The 20,011-nt window shown below is 42.2% G+C and overlaps 2 protein-coding genes across 5 annotated transcripts in view; one reads left to right on the plus strand and one right to left on the minus strand.

The window, feature by feature from the left end:
- Window positions 1-52: 52 nt before the first annotated feature.
- On the plus strand, window positions 53-9,046 carry ENPP4 (ectonucleotide pyrophosphatase/phosphodiesterase 4). Of its 4 annotated transcripts, none has more exons than XM_025209580.1 (4): window positions 53-95; window positions 3,025-3,893; window positions 4,642-4,812; window positions 5,595-9,046. In XM_025209580.1, exons 1-4 carry the CDS (start codon window positions 79-81, stop codon window positions 5,957-5,959), a joined length of 1,422 nt encoding a protein of 473 aa, XP_025065365.1. In that variant the 5' UTR covers window positions 53-78; the 3' UTR covers window positions 5,960-9,046. The 4 variants fall into 4 exon arrangements, with proteins under 4 accessions (XP_025065365.1, XP_014377568.1, XP_025065364.1 ...); XM_014522082.2 differs by lacking the exon at window positions 53-95 and adding an exon at window positions 225-230; XM_025209579.1 differs by lacking the exon at window positions 53-95 and adding an exon at window positions 251-430.
- A 5,032-nt stretch (window positions 9,047-14,078) lies between these two features.
- Window positions 14,079-20,011, minus strand: part of ENPP5 (ectonucleotide pyrophosphatase/phosphodiesterase 5 (putative)) — an 11,205-nt gene continuing 5,272 nt past the window's right edge. The window contains exons 2-3 of the mRNA XM_025209581.1: window positions 19,150-19,326; window positions 14,079-18,505 (exon numbers count right to left, since the gene is read on the minus strand). Coding sequence (XP_025065366.1) covers window positions 18,120-18,505; window positions 19,150-19,326 — 563 coding nt within the window. The 3' untranslated portion in view covers window positions 14,079-18,119. The remainder of the gene's footprint in view (window positions 18,506-19,149; window positions 19,327-20,011) is intronic.

Raw genomic sequence — 20,011 nt, forward strand, 5'->3', positions numbered from 1 at the left:
TGGGGGGGAGTGCGGTGCGGGGCGGGGAGCAGAAGGCAGAGCAGGAGACAGGGCAGGGAGTAGAAAGCAGAGCAGTGGATGGAGGCAGGGGAGAGGTATGCGAGTGGCACTTGGGAAGGGACTTGTTGGCACTGGAAACAACTCCCCCAGAAGCAGTCGTGCCTGCGAGGCTGTCCAGCCGTGCCCCCGCGCTTCTCTTGGGCCGGGGCGAGGGTGAGGGCGAGGGGCCGGTAAGTTCCCCAGGGAGACAGGGCAGGGAGTAGAAAGCAGAGCAGTGGATGGAGGCAGGGGAGAGGTATGCGAGTGGCACTTGGGAAGGGACTTGTTGGCACTGGAAACAACTCCCCCAGAAGCAGTCGTGCCTGCGAGGCTGTCCAGCCGTGCCCCCGCGCTTCTCTTGGGCCGGGGCGAGGGTGAGGGCGAGGGGCCGGTAAGTTCCCCAGGGAGGCACCGAGCAGAGCGCGCTGGCGCTGGCCCGAGAATGAGTCCAAGGAGCCACTGGACGCTGCCTGGTGCAACCCGGCCTGGAGTCTGGACCAGACGAGGGACAGGAAGCTTCCCCGCGGGCCGGGGAGGAGCCGCCTCCTTCCTGGTCGGAGAGATGGCCCTTGGGAAGGGAGGTGGCAGCTCACCTGCCAGGAGAGTTGGCCTCTGCACTAGGCAGATCCTTGCATTGGGAGGGGTTAGGTAGGACTGACTTTGCTTTGCAAGAGGCTGCTCAAGGTGACCTCCTGAAGGTCCCTCCCGGCCCCGCTTGTCTGCGTTTCTGTGAAGCGTGCGTCTGCACCTGAGATCGGCACCGCCTCCCTCCCCTCCTGTCGCTGGGGTGTGTTTTGCTGCCGAAAGCCAAGCCCGGGCTCTGCAGGCGGCCGTGCTTTTGCACTGTGACCTGTTTCTGCTTAAAGTTGACTTCTTGAGGCAGTTAGATTTGCATCACCTTGCCAGAAAACAAGGCCAGTGCTGTAGTGATCGAGTGTTGAATCGCCGTGGACTGCTTTAGTTTTGTGTATGGTAGGGATAGTGTTGTTTTGGTGAGCGTCGACCAGTAGAGAGTCCAGATTTAGAGATCTGAAACCCCGCCAGCGAACTAGAAATGTTTTTAAAATGAAATTTCTGTGCTTTGTAGAAGCAGGTCTTAGGTTGGGTTTAAACCGTCTTCGGTGGTGTGAATTCAGAAGTAACTCCTTCCATGAATAGATAGTAAGCAGAAAGTGAAACTGCTTAATGAGCAAAATGAAAACATAACTAGTTAAAAGTGAAATCCCCAAATACATCATTTCTAGCTTCAATGAACGAAGGTCACGGTATTGTTGATATCTGATGGCAAAAGAGCTATTTTTGAACAACTTCATTTTATGTAACTGGTATCCTTTCTTAAAACTTACCTTCTCCATAAAGGAGCAACCTGAACTCCTTTCTGTCTGTTAAGGACTGTAATCTTCTTCCTGAAGTGAAGAACTGGATAAAAATGACTTTGAGGTTCAGACTGTACAGCAGCCTTAGGAGAAGCATTTGCCAGCATTTCTATCGATTTGAAAGGTTCAGGCAGGCCAAAAGTTGAACCAAGTGCTTAAAACAGGTTTTTAGAAGGTGATTCACTGCAGCATCTACTTTATCTACGTTCGGGGCTTTTAGCTCCGTTATAGCTACAGAACAAAGGAGGTCGTGGTGTTGACAAGCTGAGAGTTCTTGAATTCTTTCTGGCAAAGAGTTGTGACGTACGGCATTCGCAGAGAACGAGGGATGTTCTGTATTTCCTTCTTGGGGATCCATATATTACAATTTTATACGCTTCCTAACCTCCACCCCACCCGACCCATAGGAGTTGTAGGAATTTCAGGTGAAATGACACTTTCCTTCTATTGATCTTCTTTAAATCTTGAAGAAAAAGTGGTTCAGTTATTTTTGAAAATGGGAGTAAGAAAAGATTGTTAATTTCTAGTGCTTTAGGGGTCTGGAAGACTCGCTCAATTGAGCAGGAGGATAGTTTTGTGTTTGAAGAGGGGGGCTTTGCCATTTCTGATAAAAATCCATTTGATCAGATTCTAAAACTAAAGAAACTGCCAGCTGCATGCGGTTAGTAGAGCTTATTAAAAGTTTGTGTGAGAAGTAGTTTAAGCAGCAGTATTGCTTTGCTGGACTGCACCCCAGGAGTACATTCATTGCTCATGATGATGATTGTAGGTGGATGTGTGCAGTCCAGAACTTTGCATCCTAGAGCCTTGTTGTGTAATATGAATTCTTTCTGTGCAAAGTGTTTCTGCCACCTGTGTTGAGTTCTCTGCTTCAGGCTAATTTATTAACTGAACTGTGTTGGAGCTGGTAAAACATGCCTTCAGAACTTGCATTTTTATTTTCTAGGGTAGGAGAGGTCTGGTGATTAAAAATTGTGATGCAGCATAAATTTGTTACTGAAAATGCAGTGCAAAACCTGACTTTGATATAAACCTATTATAACCAATTCAATCAAGAAGCTAGCTCTGAGGGAGTAGTCATTCTTGGCAGCTCTTACTATAAAGCAAGTTAACAAAACAGAAATGTTGAAAGGCTGAAATCTTTCAGTAGTTTCGCAAGAAGAGAGGTAGGAATGAGACATACTGTAAGGGAAAAGTGGGAAGAAGACCTGTTGGTGGAGGGAGGAGATCTTTGAACTCAGTAAGTTGCATTTAGGAAGTTAAAGGAGCTTAAGAACTACTTATTCACCCTCATTATAGGAATATTGGTCTCTGCATAGACGCTGGAGTAAATTTGGCAACAGTCTTGTGCTTCCTTTAGCATTTCATGGCGTATTACATGGGGGAGGGGGGAAGTGGAACCTAGATGGCTTGTGTTAAGAAAGCAAACTCATTTCTTCTGCAATCAAATAGATTTTTCCAGTTGACTCCAGTGAACAGTAGATGTAGGCTTGTGCCAGTTATCTCAAGTTTGGGGGGGTGGAGACGTGGGGGAACTTTATTTTACATAACTAGTTAAACCACTGCAATACCATCCAAGTTAGTTAAAATGCGTTTTCAACTTTCACAGGTGCATCGGACTGGCTGCTGGGAATACTTCTGAAATGTCAATGATGTACTTTGCGTTAACGTTCTTTTTTTCTGGAATACTTACTTGTCACGGTAGTAAGTCTGCCTATAATGCAGTACCCCAGCTGCTGCTGGTCTCCTTTGATGGCTTTAGGGCTGATTATCTGAAAAATTATAAACTTCCTCATCTTCACGAGTTTATTAAGGATGGTGTGTTGGTGAAGCATGTCTCAAATGCTTTTATCACAAAAACTTTTCCAAACCATTACAGCATAGTGACAGGCTTATATGAAGAAAGCCATGGCATTGTGGCTAATAAAATGTATGATGCAGAAACAAAGAAGAAGTTTTCACCACCTCATGACTCGGATCCTTTTTGGTGGAATGAGGCAACTCCTATTTGGATAACAAATCAACAGCAGGAGAACAGAACGAGTGCTGCTGCAATGTGGCCTGGTACTGATGTAAAAATTAACAATACAACACCTCATTTTTTTATGAAGTATAATGTTTCGGTATCATTTGTAGAAAGAATGGAGAAAATTGTTACATGGCTGAACAGCTCTAACCCACCAGTTAGTTTTGCCACGCTCTACTGGGAAGAACCAGATGCAAGTGGGCACAAGTATGGACCAGAAGATACAGAAAACATGCGTAAAGTGTTAGAACAAGTTGATGACCACATTGGTTTCCTCATTGCTAAACTAAAAGCCTTTGGTTTGTGGGATAACATTAACATCATAATTACAAGTGATCATGGAATGACTCAGTGTTCCCAAGAGAAGATTATTAAACTGGATAAGTGCATTGGCCGGGATAACTACACTTTGGTAGACACGACGCCAGTTGCTGCAATACTTCCAAGAAGCAGTACGTATATTTACAGCGGTCATGAGAGCGTTACTTTTTTTTATGCCTCCTTCCTGGAAGTGTCGCACTTTAGTGATTAGTAGAAGGAGTTGCAAAAATAAAGCAGCTCATGTTGCCCAGCACAGAAAGAAGTTAATTGTTTAATAAATAAAATAAACCAGGGGTATCTAGGTAACAAAAATAACTGGGTTGTGGTAATCCAAGGTAACTTGCTAAAACTGTTCACTTCAGCATCAAAAGCTGTATGGCAAGCAATGAAGGCCCTGATGTGTCTTGATGCTGAAGGTGTTGGGAAAAATGATTGAGAGACACTGGGCTGCATTCGTTTCCTCTTCTGTCCATTCACCTTGACAAACTACCCAGCCATTCATAAGCAGTAAGTGCTAAATCAGTCGCTAATCAAATTGGATATCTGCAGTTATATTGGCTTTTATGGCTAAAGCCATGTTACACTACAACTATAACCTTAAACTCCATCATTTTGATTTATCATTTTATCTCGTTCATCCTACTTCAGTTAAAACTCATGTAGGAGATAAGCCATATGACTTGAATACCATAGGGTGGGTCTTCTGAAGGTGAGGGAGGTTAAAGCAAAAACAAAAATTAAATCTACGCTAAGAACAGGCACAATATCCCTTTCTACTAACCTCAAATAGTTCTTAGTTTGAGAGCATTGGAATTAAGTTCAGTTATAATTACAGCGAACGGTTGCTGTTTCACATGCAGTCTGTTTTTTATTTTGCAGACAAAACATATGTATATAACCTGCTAAAGAACTGCAGTACTCGCATGAAGGTGTACCTCAAAGAGGATATTCCAGACAGATTTCATTACCATCACAATAATCGCATTCAACCCATAATTCTGGTTGCTGATGAAGGCTGGACAATTGTACAGAATGAGCCAATTATAAGATGTAAGTATCCTCCTTAATACTTACAGTGGTTTATTTTGGTAAATTTCTATATGCTGAAGTGGAAACAACGGGTGCCCTATTCACTGATTATGCACTTTATAAGTGAGTAATGCATTCCTTTGAATATAAGATGCGCTTCTAAAGATGGCTCATTTCGTAAATTTAGATTAAAAGTAAAATAAAAAGCTCTTCTGTGCACCATAGATCTATCTTTATTTGATGTTTTACTTTTCTTAAAAATGAGTTGAATGAGAATTTATAAATGCACCCATATGTTCAAGGATGTCTTGTATTTGAAGGAAGATGATATCGTACAGCCAATGCCTGCAGAAGAAAGCTCACAGTCTCCAAGGTGATGAGTGGGGATCCTGGCTTTCTCTGATTTTAAAAAATCCCCAATCTTTATCAGCAAAAACCAGGATCCCTGGTGATGAGGAGAGAAGAGGGTAGCCTCATATTTATATCCCTGACTTAAAACTTTGGAGACAAGGGTTTGATTCTGCTCTATCACAGACTGTTTGACTTCTGGCAAATGATTTAGCCTCTGTGGCAACATCCACATGTGGTGTGGATGTTTGGTTCCCTGGGGACAACTAGCAGCAGTGCACCTTGCAGCACCACATGGCCTTGCTTATCTGGATGCAGCCTGTGTCTTGGTTCCCCATCTGTAAAAAGAAGGCTTAAAAAGAACCTCTTCTCTGCATCACAGGAGTATTGTTAGTATAAATTAAAGGTTGTGCTAAGGTTTTATCATGATGGTTTTCTTTGCATTTCTTCTCCAGTAGGTGACCATGGCTATGACAATGCTCTCTCTAGCATGCATCCATTCCTGGCTGCTCACGGTCCTGCTTTTACCAAAGGTTACAAACAGAATACTATTAATACTGTTGATATCTATCCAATGATGTGCCACATCCTAGGATTAAAACCACAGCCCAATAATGGGACCTTCAGCAACACCAAGTGCTTGTTAGCTGACCAGTGGTGCATAAGTCTTCCAGAAGCCATTGGAATTGTGATTGGTGTTCTTATGGTGTTGACTACTCTTACCTGCCTTCTAATAATCATGAAGAACAGAGTGCCCACTCCACGTCCCTTCTCCCGACTTCAGCTGCAAGATGATGATGATGATCCCTTAATTGGATAATATATTAGAAGTACAGCTTCCTTTCATAGACATTGTTTCTGAAAACAGGCCATGTGTTAGTGACATATTTACTTTCACTGAATAACAGCATTCTGTGGCGATGCACTTTTAAAGTGCACCCATTCAAAATATTACATAAGATGTACAAACAAAAACTGCTTGCTTATATTCCTTGACCAATAACAGAAGATTTGTAAAAGGAAATGTTGAACAGATGTTTTGTTCCTTGCTGGAAAAAGCACTTAAAATAAGGATGGTTTTTCAAGTCCCTTCACACTTGTAAAAATAAATATCATCTATGACCTATCAAAGCCAGAATACTAAGTGTATTTTAAAATTTGTAAATGAACTGGATTTCATTTTGTACTGAACCTAATGGTGACTTCCTTGCAGTTCTTGCACTTGTGTACCAGGAAGAGGAATACCTGGGGTCTTGCAGAGATTTCTAGGTCCAGTAAGTTTTCAGTTGGCCTGTGTTGGAAGTAGAGGACTCTTTTTTAATTTCTTGTTTCTAAAGGCAGAGGGGGAGAAAAAGAAAAATCAAACGATGGGAGTAATGGTTGTTGGGAAGACTTACTGTCCAGTTGTATAATGCTCAGTGTCTTAAACTAGGAGAGGCTATAATCTAGTAGTTACAAGGCATGATGGGGAACATAGACATCAAATTTCCACTCCCAGCTAGGACAATGACTTTTTGCATGGAGTTGGAGAAGTCATTGGACTTCTTTGTACCATAGTTTTCCCCCTCTATAGAAGTCAGATAATACTACTTAACTACCTCATTGGGCTATTAATAGACTAAGTCAAAGTTTTGAAATGCTTTGAAAGTCTCAGGCAGGTTCTGCAAGCACAGCCTACTGTTAATTGATATGAAAACATTACTTTGATATTCCCTTCCCTTCCTTAATGATGCTCTTAGCTAACATAGTCTCCTGTATTATAAGAGAAGCTGATCACCTCCGTTAGCCCTCAAGATATCTATTGGATGTGCAATGTCTTTCTCATGCTATAAAAGAAAATGTCTTTTTAGGACTTGAGCTGCACTAAGCGAGAAGCAAACACTTCCCTGGGGCGTATGGTCCCACTGCTCTCCCCAAAACCATTTTGATTTAAAAAAAACCCCAAAAAACCAAAAATTATTTTTGGATCCGGGCAAAGATGCAGAACACAATAGCAGTGCTCTGGATCGGAGGATGAGGATGTCTGCTATTGATGTTTAAAGCCCGGTTTAAAACCGTACGTATTTGATCATTAACTGGAAATCACTGAAAATGGTCCCACAGTATTTTCTAGTCCCTAATGTTCATTCAGTGCTAAAGTTCTGTTCAGTTCTTAATTCTGTCTTGATTGCCTTGGGGCCAGAGACTGGTGGGAATTCAGGCATCCCCCACTGTTCAGTGTTTCCTGTTGGGTAGCTGTAGGCAACGTTGGTGGCTCCTCGATTCAGAGTTTTGCGTTACACTCTGGGGGCCAGGTGCCTGAAGCTAAAGGTTGCACTGCTGAACTCATAGGCACCCAAATCTTGTATTGGATCTCGTCCTTTGATCGGAATGAGGATGAGTTTGAGGAACCAAGCAGGTGGTTTCAGCACCAGCTTAACTTTTGAAAAGTGGGCAAACTTGTTTTACTAGCACAGGGAGGAGGGGGCAGGGAACTGCTATTGTATCTGGCCACCTTGGCATTAGCAACACTCGATTTTTCTTTTTTGACATTTCAGACAGCTACTGAAAACCTTAAGATCAAATAGTAAAGCACTATTGTTTTAACGCCAACTGATTTATTTTTATGCTTCCCTTTCTCCCATGCCGTCTTATTTTTACAGAAAGTTAAGAGGACTAGCATTAGCCTGAATAGCAGTCGGTCACTGAGCTGCTGTGAAGGAGCTGGGAGAAGGGGAGCGATTAGGACTAAAGTAACTCCCTTTTAGATGCGTCACAGGGCTAGGAGAGCTGTGGAGGAAGCCTGCTGATTACCAAGACAGGAAAGACGTGTGTCTTATGGATGGTTCTGACTACGTGTTGGCAGGTTTCAGAGGGAACCAAAACTAGACGGCCCTCTAGGACGGGCGTTGGCAACCTGTGCAGGCCAGATTCAGAGTATGGGCTTTGGTAGCAGTGGCTTTCTCCGACTTGCTGAAGGCCTTGACTTGTGCTGCCACAGGGGAAGCAAGTAGCAGCTGGGTCCCAGTGCCTGCCTACCAGCCTCTGACCCAAACTGGGTCAATCTGGCCCATTGCAGCCTGCTTCTATATGAGTTGGGAGAAGGATAAATTTTGAACTGAAATGTGAAGCACCATTCATACTGCATGCCTACATGTGTTGTTTGGGGTGGGGAGGGGATCGGAGATATTACACTTCTCTGGTTTGCATATCAGAAAAGTTTCTCTGAACCTAGCTCTAAGGAGATATTGAAACTGAGCACTTACCTTAACTCGGATAGTTGGAACATATTTGTTTCTAGCTTGGCATATTGTACAGGTTTGCAACAAAGACTCAAGGTCACCTCCAGAAAAGTGCATATTGATTGAAGCAGGTCAGATGTATGCCCCATAACAATCAATACTGATCCAAATCAAAGTGTGTGTAGTGTTGTGCGACAGTGGAAGGGGGATGCTCCTTAACCAGGCACAGTAGTCCTTATCCAATGCTCAGATCATTTTGCTGCTAAACTCTTTTCTGGGAGAAGAGAAATGTTTTGGAGTCACCATGTGGTGATTCCAGCAGCTAAGCTCTGTGTCAATCACTGTGAAGAGGGATTGCCAGTAAAACCAATGTACTTATGCACCCTTATTGTTTTTAGCTACCAAGTTCCTTTATTTATCAATATACACATGGTGCAGTGTATTCTCTGAATGACTCCTTGCTTGGTGTCTTCAAATTGAGCTGTGCTGCGTCCCAGTGTGGAAGAAAGGCTTAGTGATGGATATAACTAAGAAAGAAAGAGACTGTGCATCTGTGTAAGAAGATGTGTTAAAGAGCAAACTCTTAAAATGTGCCTTATAACATGGTAAAATATTTATATTACTGTATGGTTTTGGTTCCTGTGAGAAAAAGTTTTGCTTATGTGAAAATAAAGAAACAAACTTGGTGTCTGCTATTAAACTTGTGCATTTATTACTTTTTTGGGTTTTTTCCCCCAAATAAAAACCCAGAAAACAAGAACTCAAGCTTTTTATTCATCCCTTTGGGACTGATATAGCTGCAGCCTTCACTTTTGCAAGATGTGATGTGATTACAGTATGTACTAGTGGGAGAGGCTACCTCCAAGAGCAGGTAAGGCATCAACAGGAATAGCATCTGGTTCTAAGTATGTTATATTGGTGATTCAGCTGTTCTTGCTTTTGACAAAAGTGCATTAGTTCTACATTTTAAACCTTTTAAATTTGGGGAAACAAAAAAAAAAATATGCCCTTCCCTGCAAAGTAAAATTTAAATCCTGTTTGGCTATGAAAAGCTTTTTACAGAGAGAGCCTCTGTTAACCTACAACTGGAGCCTCTTCCCCTATCATAAATAAAAGATGAAAATGACTTAAGAAAACAAAATTGGACTAGTCCTTGCCATTTTTACTACAGTCATAATCCCATTGTTCTTAGTAGGTTTCTGTATGTATTACTGTGTTAAATGAAAATATGGTTAGTATAAATGTCAGCCTGTGAATTCTGAGATGTAGGTTGAGACCCTCATTTACACTGAATGGTCCTGTGACTCTAAACAGCTCTCAATTGTGATGAGAAAATGATAAACTGTTCTACCTTTTGAACAAGGACAGCAGGATCTGGTCTTTACTCAGTCCTTTTAAGTGTACGGTTTGATTCCAGACCCTGTCAGTAGGACTGAGTGGGAAAGAAGATTCCTGTTTTATTCTGTCATCAATGAAGACTCAAGGCAAAGTATCTTTCAGGAGACAGTGAAGAGAAATCTCCTTAGGAAACAAGCCATTTTCATGAGCAGGGCTAGCCACGTATTTCAGCCCAGTGCTTCAGTGAAAACATACCTGCTTCCTGCAAAATGTAGCTACTACACATGCTTTGGACATCTTCCATCTTGAAAGAGAGGTATTTGTGAAGCTGTCATCTTTGTCCCAAAGTTGGAAATGGAGGATTGCTATTTTTTTTTTGTGACAATAGCTTTGTGGTTTGGGGTATTTATCCTGGAAGGTGGTCAAGATCCTGTGTGTATCTCAACTAGAAAGGGTTTGAATCCACATCTTGGTTCCCAGCAAAGCGCCCTAACCACCAGATTAGAGACTAGGCATGCCAAGAGTACCCTCTCTACCCTGAGCCTACTGATACAAAGCCACTGGGCAGATGGCTGTAAGATTCCTAGGGCCAGATTTAAGAAACACAAGGAAGCTTGACACTAACCCAGGGAAGTGAACACTGTCCTGGACACAGTGTGCGTTCTGAACCCTGCGACAGCTTATATATTTTGTATTAAAGTAATCACTGGATAAAATGCATGAACTCCATTGGAAGCAGGGGCCAGAACCAGGGGTCCCCCCCTTTCTTAAGCTCTACTAGTTAAATAATCTATGCTCTTTTTGACCTTCCAAGCACAGGAGGAGCATACACCACAGGATTACTGCCTATTTGCACAGTCTTCTTCCAAGGAGCGAACAGGCAGAAGTGGAGATCAGGGAAGGGTCAGGCATAGGGCACAGAGCATAAGCTATATCCAGTGGTGGTGAGCGGATGCTTCCAAGGAAAAATATGAGAAATAAGGCATGTGTAGAATGACCCATCCCCTGCTAAGCCCACACAGTCACCACGTGTAAATTACTGGTTGCAGTTATGCCCTCAATTTGCACATTTCCTTAAAAACAATTTCTTTAAAATAGATGCACTGTTCAAGTTTAAAAAGTGAGTGACTGAGTAGTCCACTTGATAGGGCAGTTACTTACATTTTAAAAATAGATAGTTCCACCCGTGTTTACTTGTCAGGCATAGGTTAGAACTCCCTTTACAGCAGCTGAACTCTGTCACCTAATACAGAGGATGATGAATGTGCATCAACTAGTGGGAGGAAAAAGAAGCCTGAACTTTTACTTTTGTAAAGGGTGTTGAACTGACACCTCCCTTCATCTGAAATCAAAGGTATTTAGGGAAACTGGATCACCCTCCTTTTATCACCAAGTACAAATCTATAACAAAATGTTTGTTCACAGTGGTAGTACAATACAACTTTTTATGCTTAGTGTTTACCTCTACAGCAAGACTTGCTAACACAGCCACAGTAAGCATGATAGACAGACAGAAATTTATCTTGAATATCATGATCTGCAAGGGATTCTCAGAGGTTTGATCACATCTTTCTTTTCAAACAAAGGCTCATGTATGATTATAGAAGGCTTTTCTTTGCAGTGCTGTGTACAGTCCTGTATTCCTATTCATAAGCTTTCTTTTTATCACAGGATCTTTCTTTAAAATCCAGAAACAAGTTTTAGACACGACCAACAAATGGAACACAGAAATCAATGGATAGGAGTGAGCCCACTATTATGCTGATTTATATACCTGGTTCAATCAGGTATGCCATCATGTCTATTTTACACCCCCCCCCCAAACAAATTTAAATAAATTTACTGCTCCAAAGTCCTTCTATTTAAAGCTCAGTATGGAGAGCAGCAGCATAAGCTTTCCTGCACCACTTCACCTGCAGCACCTCTTTCAAGGAGGTACGTATTTGAAGCGGTGTTAATAGGATGGTTGCATTGTCCTTAAAGCCTCTCCCAAAAAGGAAAGGGTCCAGTTAACCTGTAGGATACTATAAAACCCTCCCATGCTTGAAAAGGTTGCAAGAGACTATGAGGTTTAGCTCATTTAGCCCTATGATGCTTAACCTCTGGTCCACAGGGCTCCCAATGTGTCCAGAAGTTTGGCTTCCAGAGCCACGGCAATCAATGCTGCCACCATTCCCCCACTGCCAAGTTGAGACCTGCAAGGAGCCCTCAGGCTGGATAACACAACTCTACACACTGGACTGTGGGATCTGCTTTGCAAAGCCACAAATTTGAGCACCACTGATTTTGCTTAAAAGAAGCTGAGGGGGCATAAGGCTAAGTACCTGGCTCATAATTATGACAAGATGAAGCTTCCTGTGCTGAATTTTAATATGCAGCAGGTTTCTCTGACAAAATAACAGGTCATGAGGACTGCAACAAAGCTATTCCTAAGTGGATAGTTATGGTCAAGATGCCCAAGCAGGTATGCCCAGGGTGCAAACCAGTGGTGGCTCGATAGGGAGAGCTCCTGCCACACAGGATGCTGTTTACAACTGCTTTTTCTTCCAGCACCAGAGTCTGTCATAACCTAATCTCTGATGGGCATCAAAGGTTGTAGTTTAGGGGTGGGCAGTTATTTGTGCTGGAGGGCCACTTACCTAGGGAGATGGGGTGAGCTGTTGCAGGCCGGGTCAGCAACCCCGCTCCTCAAGCTGTTGTCCCTACTAGCCACGGTTCATCAAAACTCTTAAGTGGCCCTCTGGCTTAAATAATTGCCCACTCCTGGGCAGAGAACAAAAGTTAGGGAAACCTAACCTTCGTTCCCCAGTTCTTACACCCAATCCCCCACCACAAGTGCCTGGCATACAGCCAGACCCATGCCGCACTGCATTACTGCACACTGGCTCAGGCCACCTGGGTGCAGCTGGCACAGCTTCTGCATGCCAGGGACTTGGGGCAGGGTAAGGGGGTGCAGGGAGAAGCACAGAAACAGCATGGCACTGGCCCACATGACCACAGTTCCCTGCTCCCCTTCCCCCATTCCTGGCACATGACTAGGTTGGACCGGAGTCACACCAACTGCATCCATGTGGCACAAAGAAATAAAATGTGGCATCAGCCAGCCCGGTTGTGTGTGGGGACTTGAGGTGTGGGGAATGGGGTATGGGTGCAGGGAGCTGCAGGTTATCCAGGATCAGCTAGCTCAGTGGCATGCTGTTCCCCCTTCTTCCTGCACTCCCTCCCCCACCCTGAGTCCCTGTCACAGCTGGGGCGGTGTCACAGTGTGTTGCCACGTGCCGCTTTGGGCCATGTGGATACAGCTGGCATGTCTCCTGCCCAACCTGGCCATGTGCCAGGGACTTGGGGTCAGGCAGGAGCTGCACCAGCCAGTCCAGCTGCGCCCACGTGGCACAGCCCAAAGTGGCATGTGGGAACAGTGTGGCACCAGTGCTTGTGCTCTTACCAGGCATCTGGTCCAGCAGGGCCCGGATAACCTGTGGCTCCTGGCCCTGTTCCCCATGTACCACCTCCCCTGCCAGCGGGGCAAACTTTACCTAAGCTTTGACTTGCCAGGTACAGGGTTTGAGCAGCGCAGCCAGCCTTGCCTGGCAGAAGCCCGGCCAGGAGCTCAGCACCCCCAGCCTTGGAGTTTACACTGGGGCTGGGGGGCAGGACGGGATGGGCTGGGCAAGGAGAGGAGTGGCTTATACTACTGCTGCAGCTGGCTGGCATGGGGAAGGGAGAAGGGAAAGAAGGGGAAAGAGCCACTGAAAGCCGGGGCAGCCGCAGGCCAGATACAATTCTCTTTCAGAGGAGCAGCTGTGCACAGGGTAAAAATCATCTGATTGGCCAGATCCAGCCCATAGGCCGTATTTTGTCCATCCCTACTGTAGTTTATTGCCAGTCACGTGACAGAATAAAGATTCTTGTATCAGATTTTCAGTTAATCAAATACATGTGAACCAAAGAAAAACTGAGCATGGGGAGAACTGTGTAGAGCTCTGGATACCTTTAGAGAGGTAAATAAAGTATGGCCAAGGAAAAATCATCCGATTTGTAGCTTCTGCTAAGAGCAAATTTCAACAGAGCATTTCCTTGCTTTATGTAATGCATGCATCTCTCTCCCCCTTTTGATATATAGAGAATTCCCTCTCACTTATACAGAACATTTGTTTCTATTGAAGTTAAATGTATTCAAGTCTGCTTGAGAAATATCCTGTCATGTGACTGGTTAAATGCAATAAAATAAATGCAATAAAAGAGGATGGAATTAGGTTGGGGGCCTTGTTAACTTAAACTTCATATATTCCATGTAGACCGTTGGTTCATTCATATCCTGTTAAAAGAATTCAATCTTCTTCAGGTAGTGTGAGAAAAAAAATTCACCCAAGAGAAGGATGATTTAAATAGATATCTTTTAATCTTTTCATAAAACAAACACATTCTTTCCAAAGCTGTTTTTAAACACACATGTTCATTGCTCCGTAGCACTGCTAACAATTATAAAAATATCTGAATATTTTCATTTGCAAATAGGAAAACAAAACATTCTAGACGTCTGCTCAGAGAGACTTTCACATTTCAGTACGAACAATCAAAAGTTTAAGTGTTGAAATGCCCCAATCCCAAGCTCACAGCCTGAGTTAACACACAGTACGTATATTCACTTCAGCTTCCGCTAACTTAGTCGCACACGATTCTCGAGTACCAAAAAGGTAAACAAAATCAAACTTGCCCCATCAAGTACGAGGACAAAGTCTAGAGGGTTTCACATCACAGCTCTGAGAAATAAACAATATTTTTCCACCAGTATCACTTCTGTGCTTAAAGATTAGCGAAGTTTACAAATTTTACAGATATCACCAGTACTTATAAAGGCTAATACTAGGTCTTATTCCTACAAATATTCTTAACGGAGAAAGGTTAAGCGCACTAACTATGAAACAGATGTACAATATCTAAACACAAACTTACGTTCTGTGCCTCAGCATATGGCTGTTTGCAGTGTGCCGCATTCTTCAACAGAAGCAGCTTCAGCTGCCACTGGCCTCCCACCCCCATTTTCTCCCAAAGGGAAACATATCTTTTAGGGAGAACTTGTTACTCGTCCCTTGCTGTGCGACTGAGCATGCACATTCAGGGTAAAAGTGCTTGTGTTAACAGAATTTATATTCTTAACTTCCCCCTCACCCTGAAGCATTTATAAGCTCCCTTCACTTTTAACCCACTACCATAAAAAAAGTGCTCACTAAACATGCAATCTAATTGCTAATTTTGCTGTTTGCCAAAAAGCCACTTTCATTCCAGTACCATGATGTGCAACAGAAATAACTGCACACATTTTTTTAATGGCATCAAAGCAAGGGAGAGTGTGAAGCAGCAGCTGTAAATGGATAGCGACACTACGCTATCCCACCTGCTCAATTCATCAGAAACTAACTAGGGCTTGCTGAAGTGCGGATGCTTGCCAGTCTGTAGATCTTTATTCTGACAGTGAAATTCAGCTGGGCTGCAAAATGTGTGACATAAACCAAGACCAAAGACTCACATCTCAAATCTGAACTTTTCCAGCTGCTATCCCACCAAGCCATTTACCACTCATTTCTTGAGGATGTGTCTGAGAAGCAATTTCTCTGAATGTGGAAGTGTACTATCTTGCATACTGGAAGAGTCTGACAGATATGCATTCAAGCAATTTACAGGCTTTAGGTTCAGGCTGTAGTAGTCACAGGTTTAGTAAATGAATTTTATTCATCTACTCTAACCACTACTGTGAACAAAACTTTTGCCTTCATCAATGCAGCTTTCAGTGTTAAGATGACTTTGGTTAAACATGTATGAGATGATATATGGTAGAGTAGTCCAGAAACAGTCAGCTTTCCAGTACATCAGTTAGGGATTTTTTTTCCTTAAGCTGCTAACCAAACGCACATCTTGACCATGATGAATTCCCCGGGAAAATTACAAAAGAAGTTAGTAACCAAGTCAGATTAAGTTACACAATGCCGAGTTTAGCAATGTCTCTACCAACCCAGATTCTTCTCTGCCCCAACCTTAGCTTAGTCAGAATTCCTACGTGAAAACATTCCCAGCCTTCAGGGTCGCCCACAAGACTGCTTGCTACAAACTGAAGACCAAAATGTAGAGTCAGTAGTGAAGACCTCTGCTCTGACAGTGCGATTAGTTATGGTCACAGCTGACAAGGATTATTTTGTTGCTACATGTGTTGCATGAAGGAGGAATTATTGGTCTGATTAAAATAACGAGTAAGGAAATTGCCAAACTCTTCTGCTGGAACCACTCAAGAGTGAGAGCCACCCTTTGAATCGGAGAGAAAGAACTGTCCTCAATTTAAATTGACAATACACCATAAAATGGGAGGGTCTTGTTACTGCCCTAAGCAACAGGCACCACACAACTAGATTCTCTACAGCAGCTTTCAAGATCCTTCATTCATGAAATACTTTTGAGAATGCAAGAGAATACTTCTGAATGGTAGGCACTGGATTAATACCTTGTCATAACTTACAACATACAAAACTCTATTCTTTCCAGAGAATCTCAACTCTTAAAAGTGCTCAGAGGCACCAGGAATCTACTATGTGATCTCACTGAAGAGTCTATCTAAAAAAAATTAACAAGAATGCATTAGGCTGGTAAATTCAGTTTGCTAAATGAAGCATTGTGTTTGATTTTTATATTCAATTTATAAAAGTCTGGCATCAGTCCCCCAATCTGCATTATTAGCATACTGCAATTACGTGGAGAACTTACTTTATCTAGTCATTAAGTTATGCAGATCCAAACTTGCAGATGATCCCCCAAAGCCCTGTTAACAGCAAAAGGCAAAATTACATTTGCTGTCCTTTAAGAAAAGGAATAAACTAGGTTGTCAGAGAAAGGATTGGAAGCACCAAATATTTTCATGTGAAACCTGCCTCGTTAGCTGGCTAGCCCAGCTGAAGAGTCATTCACAATATTATACCCCATGCTGAATAATGGGGCTTAAAGAAAAATTTCAATTCATACAGCAATGCTGAGGAAACTAAATGTAGTTTTGCTCATTTGACAAGTCTCCTCCAAAAACTTCTCAGCTTTCCCCTGTTGCCTCTGCAACCAAAGGCATAAGCAAAAGAAAGCCTAATTGTTTTGGTGCTGAAACAGAAGGCATACTTGTACGATATTTTTGTTGAGTTTAACTCAAAGGGTTAATACAGTTTTACATGAAGCACCTTCATCTGAAAGTCATAATCTCTTGCCTGTGTAGAGGTTACAAGTGCTTTTCTCCGATTCTAAGAATATGATTTGCTTTAGAAGTCTATTTCAAAGTCAAATCTATTCCACAATTTAGGAGCCCAATCCAGGGAAAATGCTAAAGATTAAATTTACAAGGTCAAACCTGGATGTGTCAAACAAGACACTGGTTACAGCAGGTTAATTTACCTCCTGACAAACAGGCGTGACCCCAGTGATGTTAATGGAATTGCACTCATTGATGATCAGCAAATGTTTAATACTTCCCTTTTTTGTAAGAGATCTGCATCTAGAAAATTAAAAATACACTGCTGGCCCTGCTCACACACTTCTGCTCTCATTTGAATAGAAGTGTCTTTAAAAGCCTTTAAAAGAACATTAGTGGGTTGACAAATTTAACCCAGTATATTTTAGTACATTATTATACTGCCACCAGGTATTTGCTCATTGCTTAGGATTTTAATATTCTAGTGAGCTGGGAAAGTGAACAGAGTAACTGAAGCCCAAGATGTATCTTAGGGATGGGATGTACAGGTTCAAAAATCAGAAACCGGTTATTACAAGATAATTCTTATTGGAATACAGGCAAATATTTCAGTTGCTGTCATTCAAAGCAGAATGTTTAAAATTGCAAGGCTTTAAATACACTGTATTCTAGTGGTATTTGTGCTTTAGAAGCAATTTTTATAACATTTAATCCTCCAGTCCTTCCACTGTGAATCCCTTACATTAGTTTTACTTTAAAAAGAGTTAGGTTACCTTTTGGATTTAAAGAAAGCACTGATAAATTCAGGAAATCAGTAAAGTTCCTACATAATATTCTATAAAGTGCATCTAAAGTAATTTCCCTAAAATTGTTAATGCAAGAGGAGGCATCTAAAAGGTCTAATTTACTAAACACGTACATACACAGCTTTGTATGTTCTCCTAAAGATTCTTAACCCCTCAAGGACCAAGTGGTTGTAGAATGCAAAAGAGATATGCTCTTCCTATATATATATCTCCAGTGCATATTTACTGTAGTGCACCAGTAGATCAGCATTCATTTTCTTATTTTACTTTGCTTGTATTTCTGCTGATCCTTTTCTAGAGTGTTTCAACAAGCCTCTTTAAAGCCCCCAATAGCTTAGAAGAGCACTGAAGCATTATTCCAGAACTATTACCTGCCAGTAATTGCACTCTAGACTAGCCTTGGAGTAAGGGCTGGGCAATTTCAGTGTGCTGCACGTGTATGGTAGGTATTTGGCTGTGGGTTAAGTGCTTCATAAAAACTACAAGAAACACAATAATGAGAATGGTCCCAAGAGACACTCCAATAAAATAAGCATAGGACTCTTTTTCATAATCTCTAGGATGAAGCTCTCTTGGAACTGGTCTAGCAAGTATATCTTCCACGTTGCTGAACGATCCATTGTTTGGCAATGGATTGATACCAAGCAGGTGGCACAACAAGGGGTACAGATCTGTCATATTCATGGCTTCTTTGGTGGCATTTTTCCGAAAAGCAGGACCATGGGCCAAGAAGATCGGGTGCATTTCTGGTAGGGTGTTGTCATATCCATGGTTCCCCACTAGAAAGATAAAAGATTCCTGGTTATCAAGCCACTTTGACTTTGTAAAACAAACATTTAAACATGTACAGTTACATGGCTCATTTTGTTTTTCCATAATGTAGAATGGAGACAAGAAGCCTTGCTTATTTCCCTCAAGCACATTTCTGAAAAAGAGCCTAAATACCAGTAAAATCCAAGTTATGATAATTTAAAAGGTAAAACAGAAATACCTGATAGCTTTTCTGAACTTGAGACTCATTACCTGTCAGCTCAAACAGGCACCCTGCTTCTCATCCGGTGCCAGACATTTTGTAGAATCGACCCTTAGGAATTTTGAGATCTAGCTCTGAAAGCTAATCTCCAAAATCAGCTGAAGTGTTTGATACAATTACTTTTTTTAATCGGTTTAAAACTGGATTTTCAAAAGTCTATAAAGCAGGTCAGAGCACAAATCTCACTGCTTTTAATGGGACTATCCTTCCTACTTCACTAAAGGCTTTTAAAAGATATGGATGGAGCCTTCAAGTACATTCTTAACCCAGTTGGCCAAAGCCAAATTGGAGTTTCATTGGGCCAGGAGAGGCCTGGCATTTACAAGCTTTACTGTATTATTTGAACAGCAAAGACACGTGAAATCTAAGAAAAGAACGAAGAATACTTACACAGAAATGGGTCGGTCTTATTTTTTACGATTTCCCATCCTATGTCAGCCACTGCCAAGACTGGCTGAATTCTGCTGTTGTGTTTGTAATGTAATCTAGTTGGAATTTCCTCCTTTTTATAAACAGTCATGTTGGGATGTGCGTTCACCAATGATTCATACACTTCATCCAGTTTACCTTCAAAATAAAACAAGAACTTAATACACACAAACCAAGTCAAGGATGAGCCATGAGCTGAAATAACCTAGTTCAGGTTGAAGCAGAGAAAGGTAAGTGTGCTGTGCTCAGAAGCCACATTTAGCCAGGAAGTCACAGTTGGATTCTCCAACTGAGTTATTATATTCTGAAGAGAAACTTAATCACTTGGGGCTGATCAACATTCGACTGAGTCCTCATGTTTTCTCTTAATTGTCTTACAATGTCTGTCTTATTTCATGATAAGTCAGCAAGCCTTAATTATAAGATAGTATGAGTTTTACATATTCACTTCAATTAGGGACAACATAGGGGTAATATTGTTAAACTGTAGGCAAGTTTTGACAGGAGGAAGGCAACACTTTCTCCCATAATCCATCCACACAGCTTTCTCAAGGAGCAGAGCTTTTAAGGAATTGTCATGTTTGTCCCAAGCTAGCAGTGGTGTTCAGCCACCTTTCATTGGAAACAGAGATATCTTGGGGGGCAGGGTGGGTGGATATAACATTTGAAGAGCTTCAAATGGCAAGGTAGACAGATGCACAGACCCCTTTGAAGCACTCCAAAAATAGCAGGAGCATTCCAAAATGAATCCTGAAGGCAACAGGTAATATTTAGAAGCGCTTCAAAATGGACCCTTCAGTATCCCAGGCACTCTGCTCTTTCC

This window comes from Alligator sinensis, unplaced genomic scaffold (genome assembly GCF_000455745.1).
Source record: "Alligator sinensis unplaced genomic scaffold, ASM45574v1 scaffold1156_1, whole genome shotgun sequence".
NCBI lineage: Eukaryota > Metazoa > Chordata > Crocodylia > Alligatoridae > Alligator > Alligator sinensis.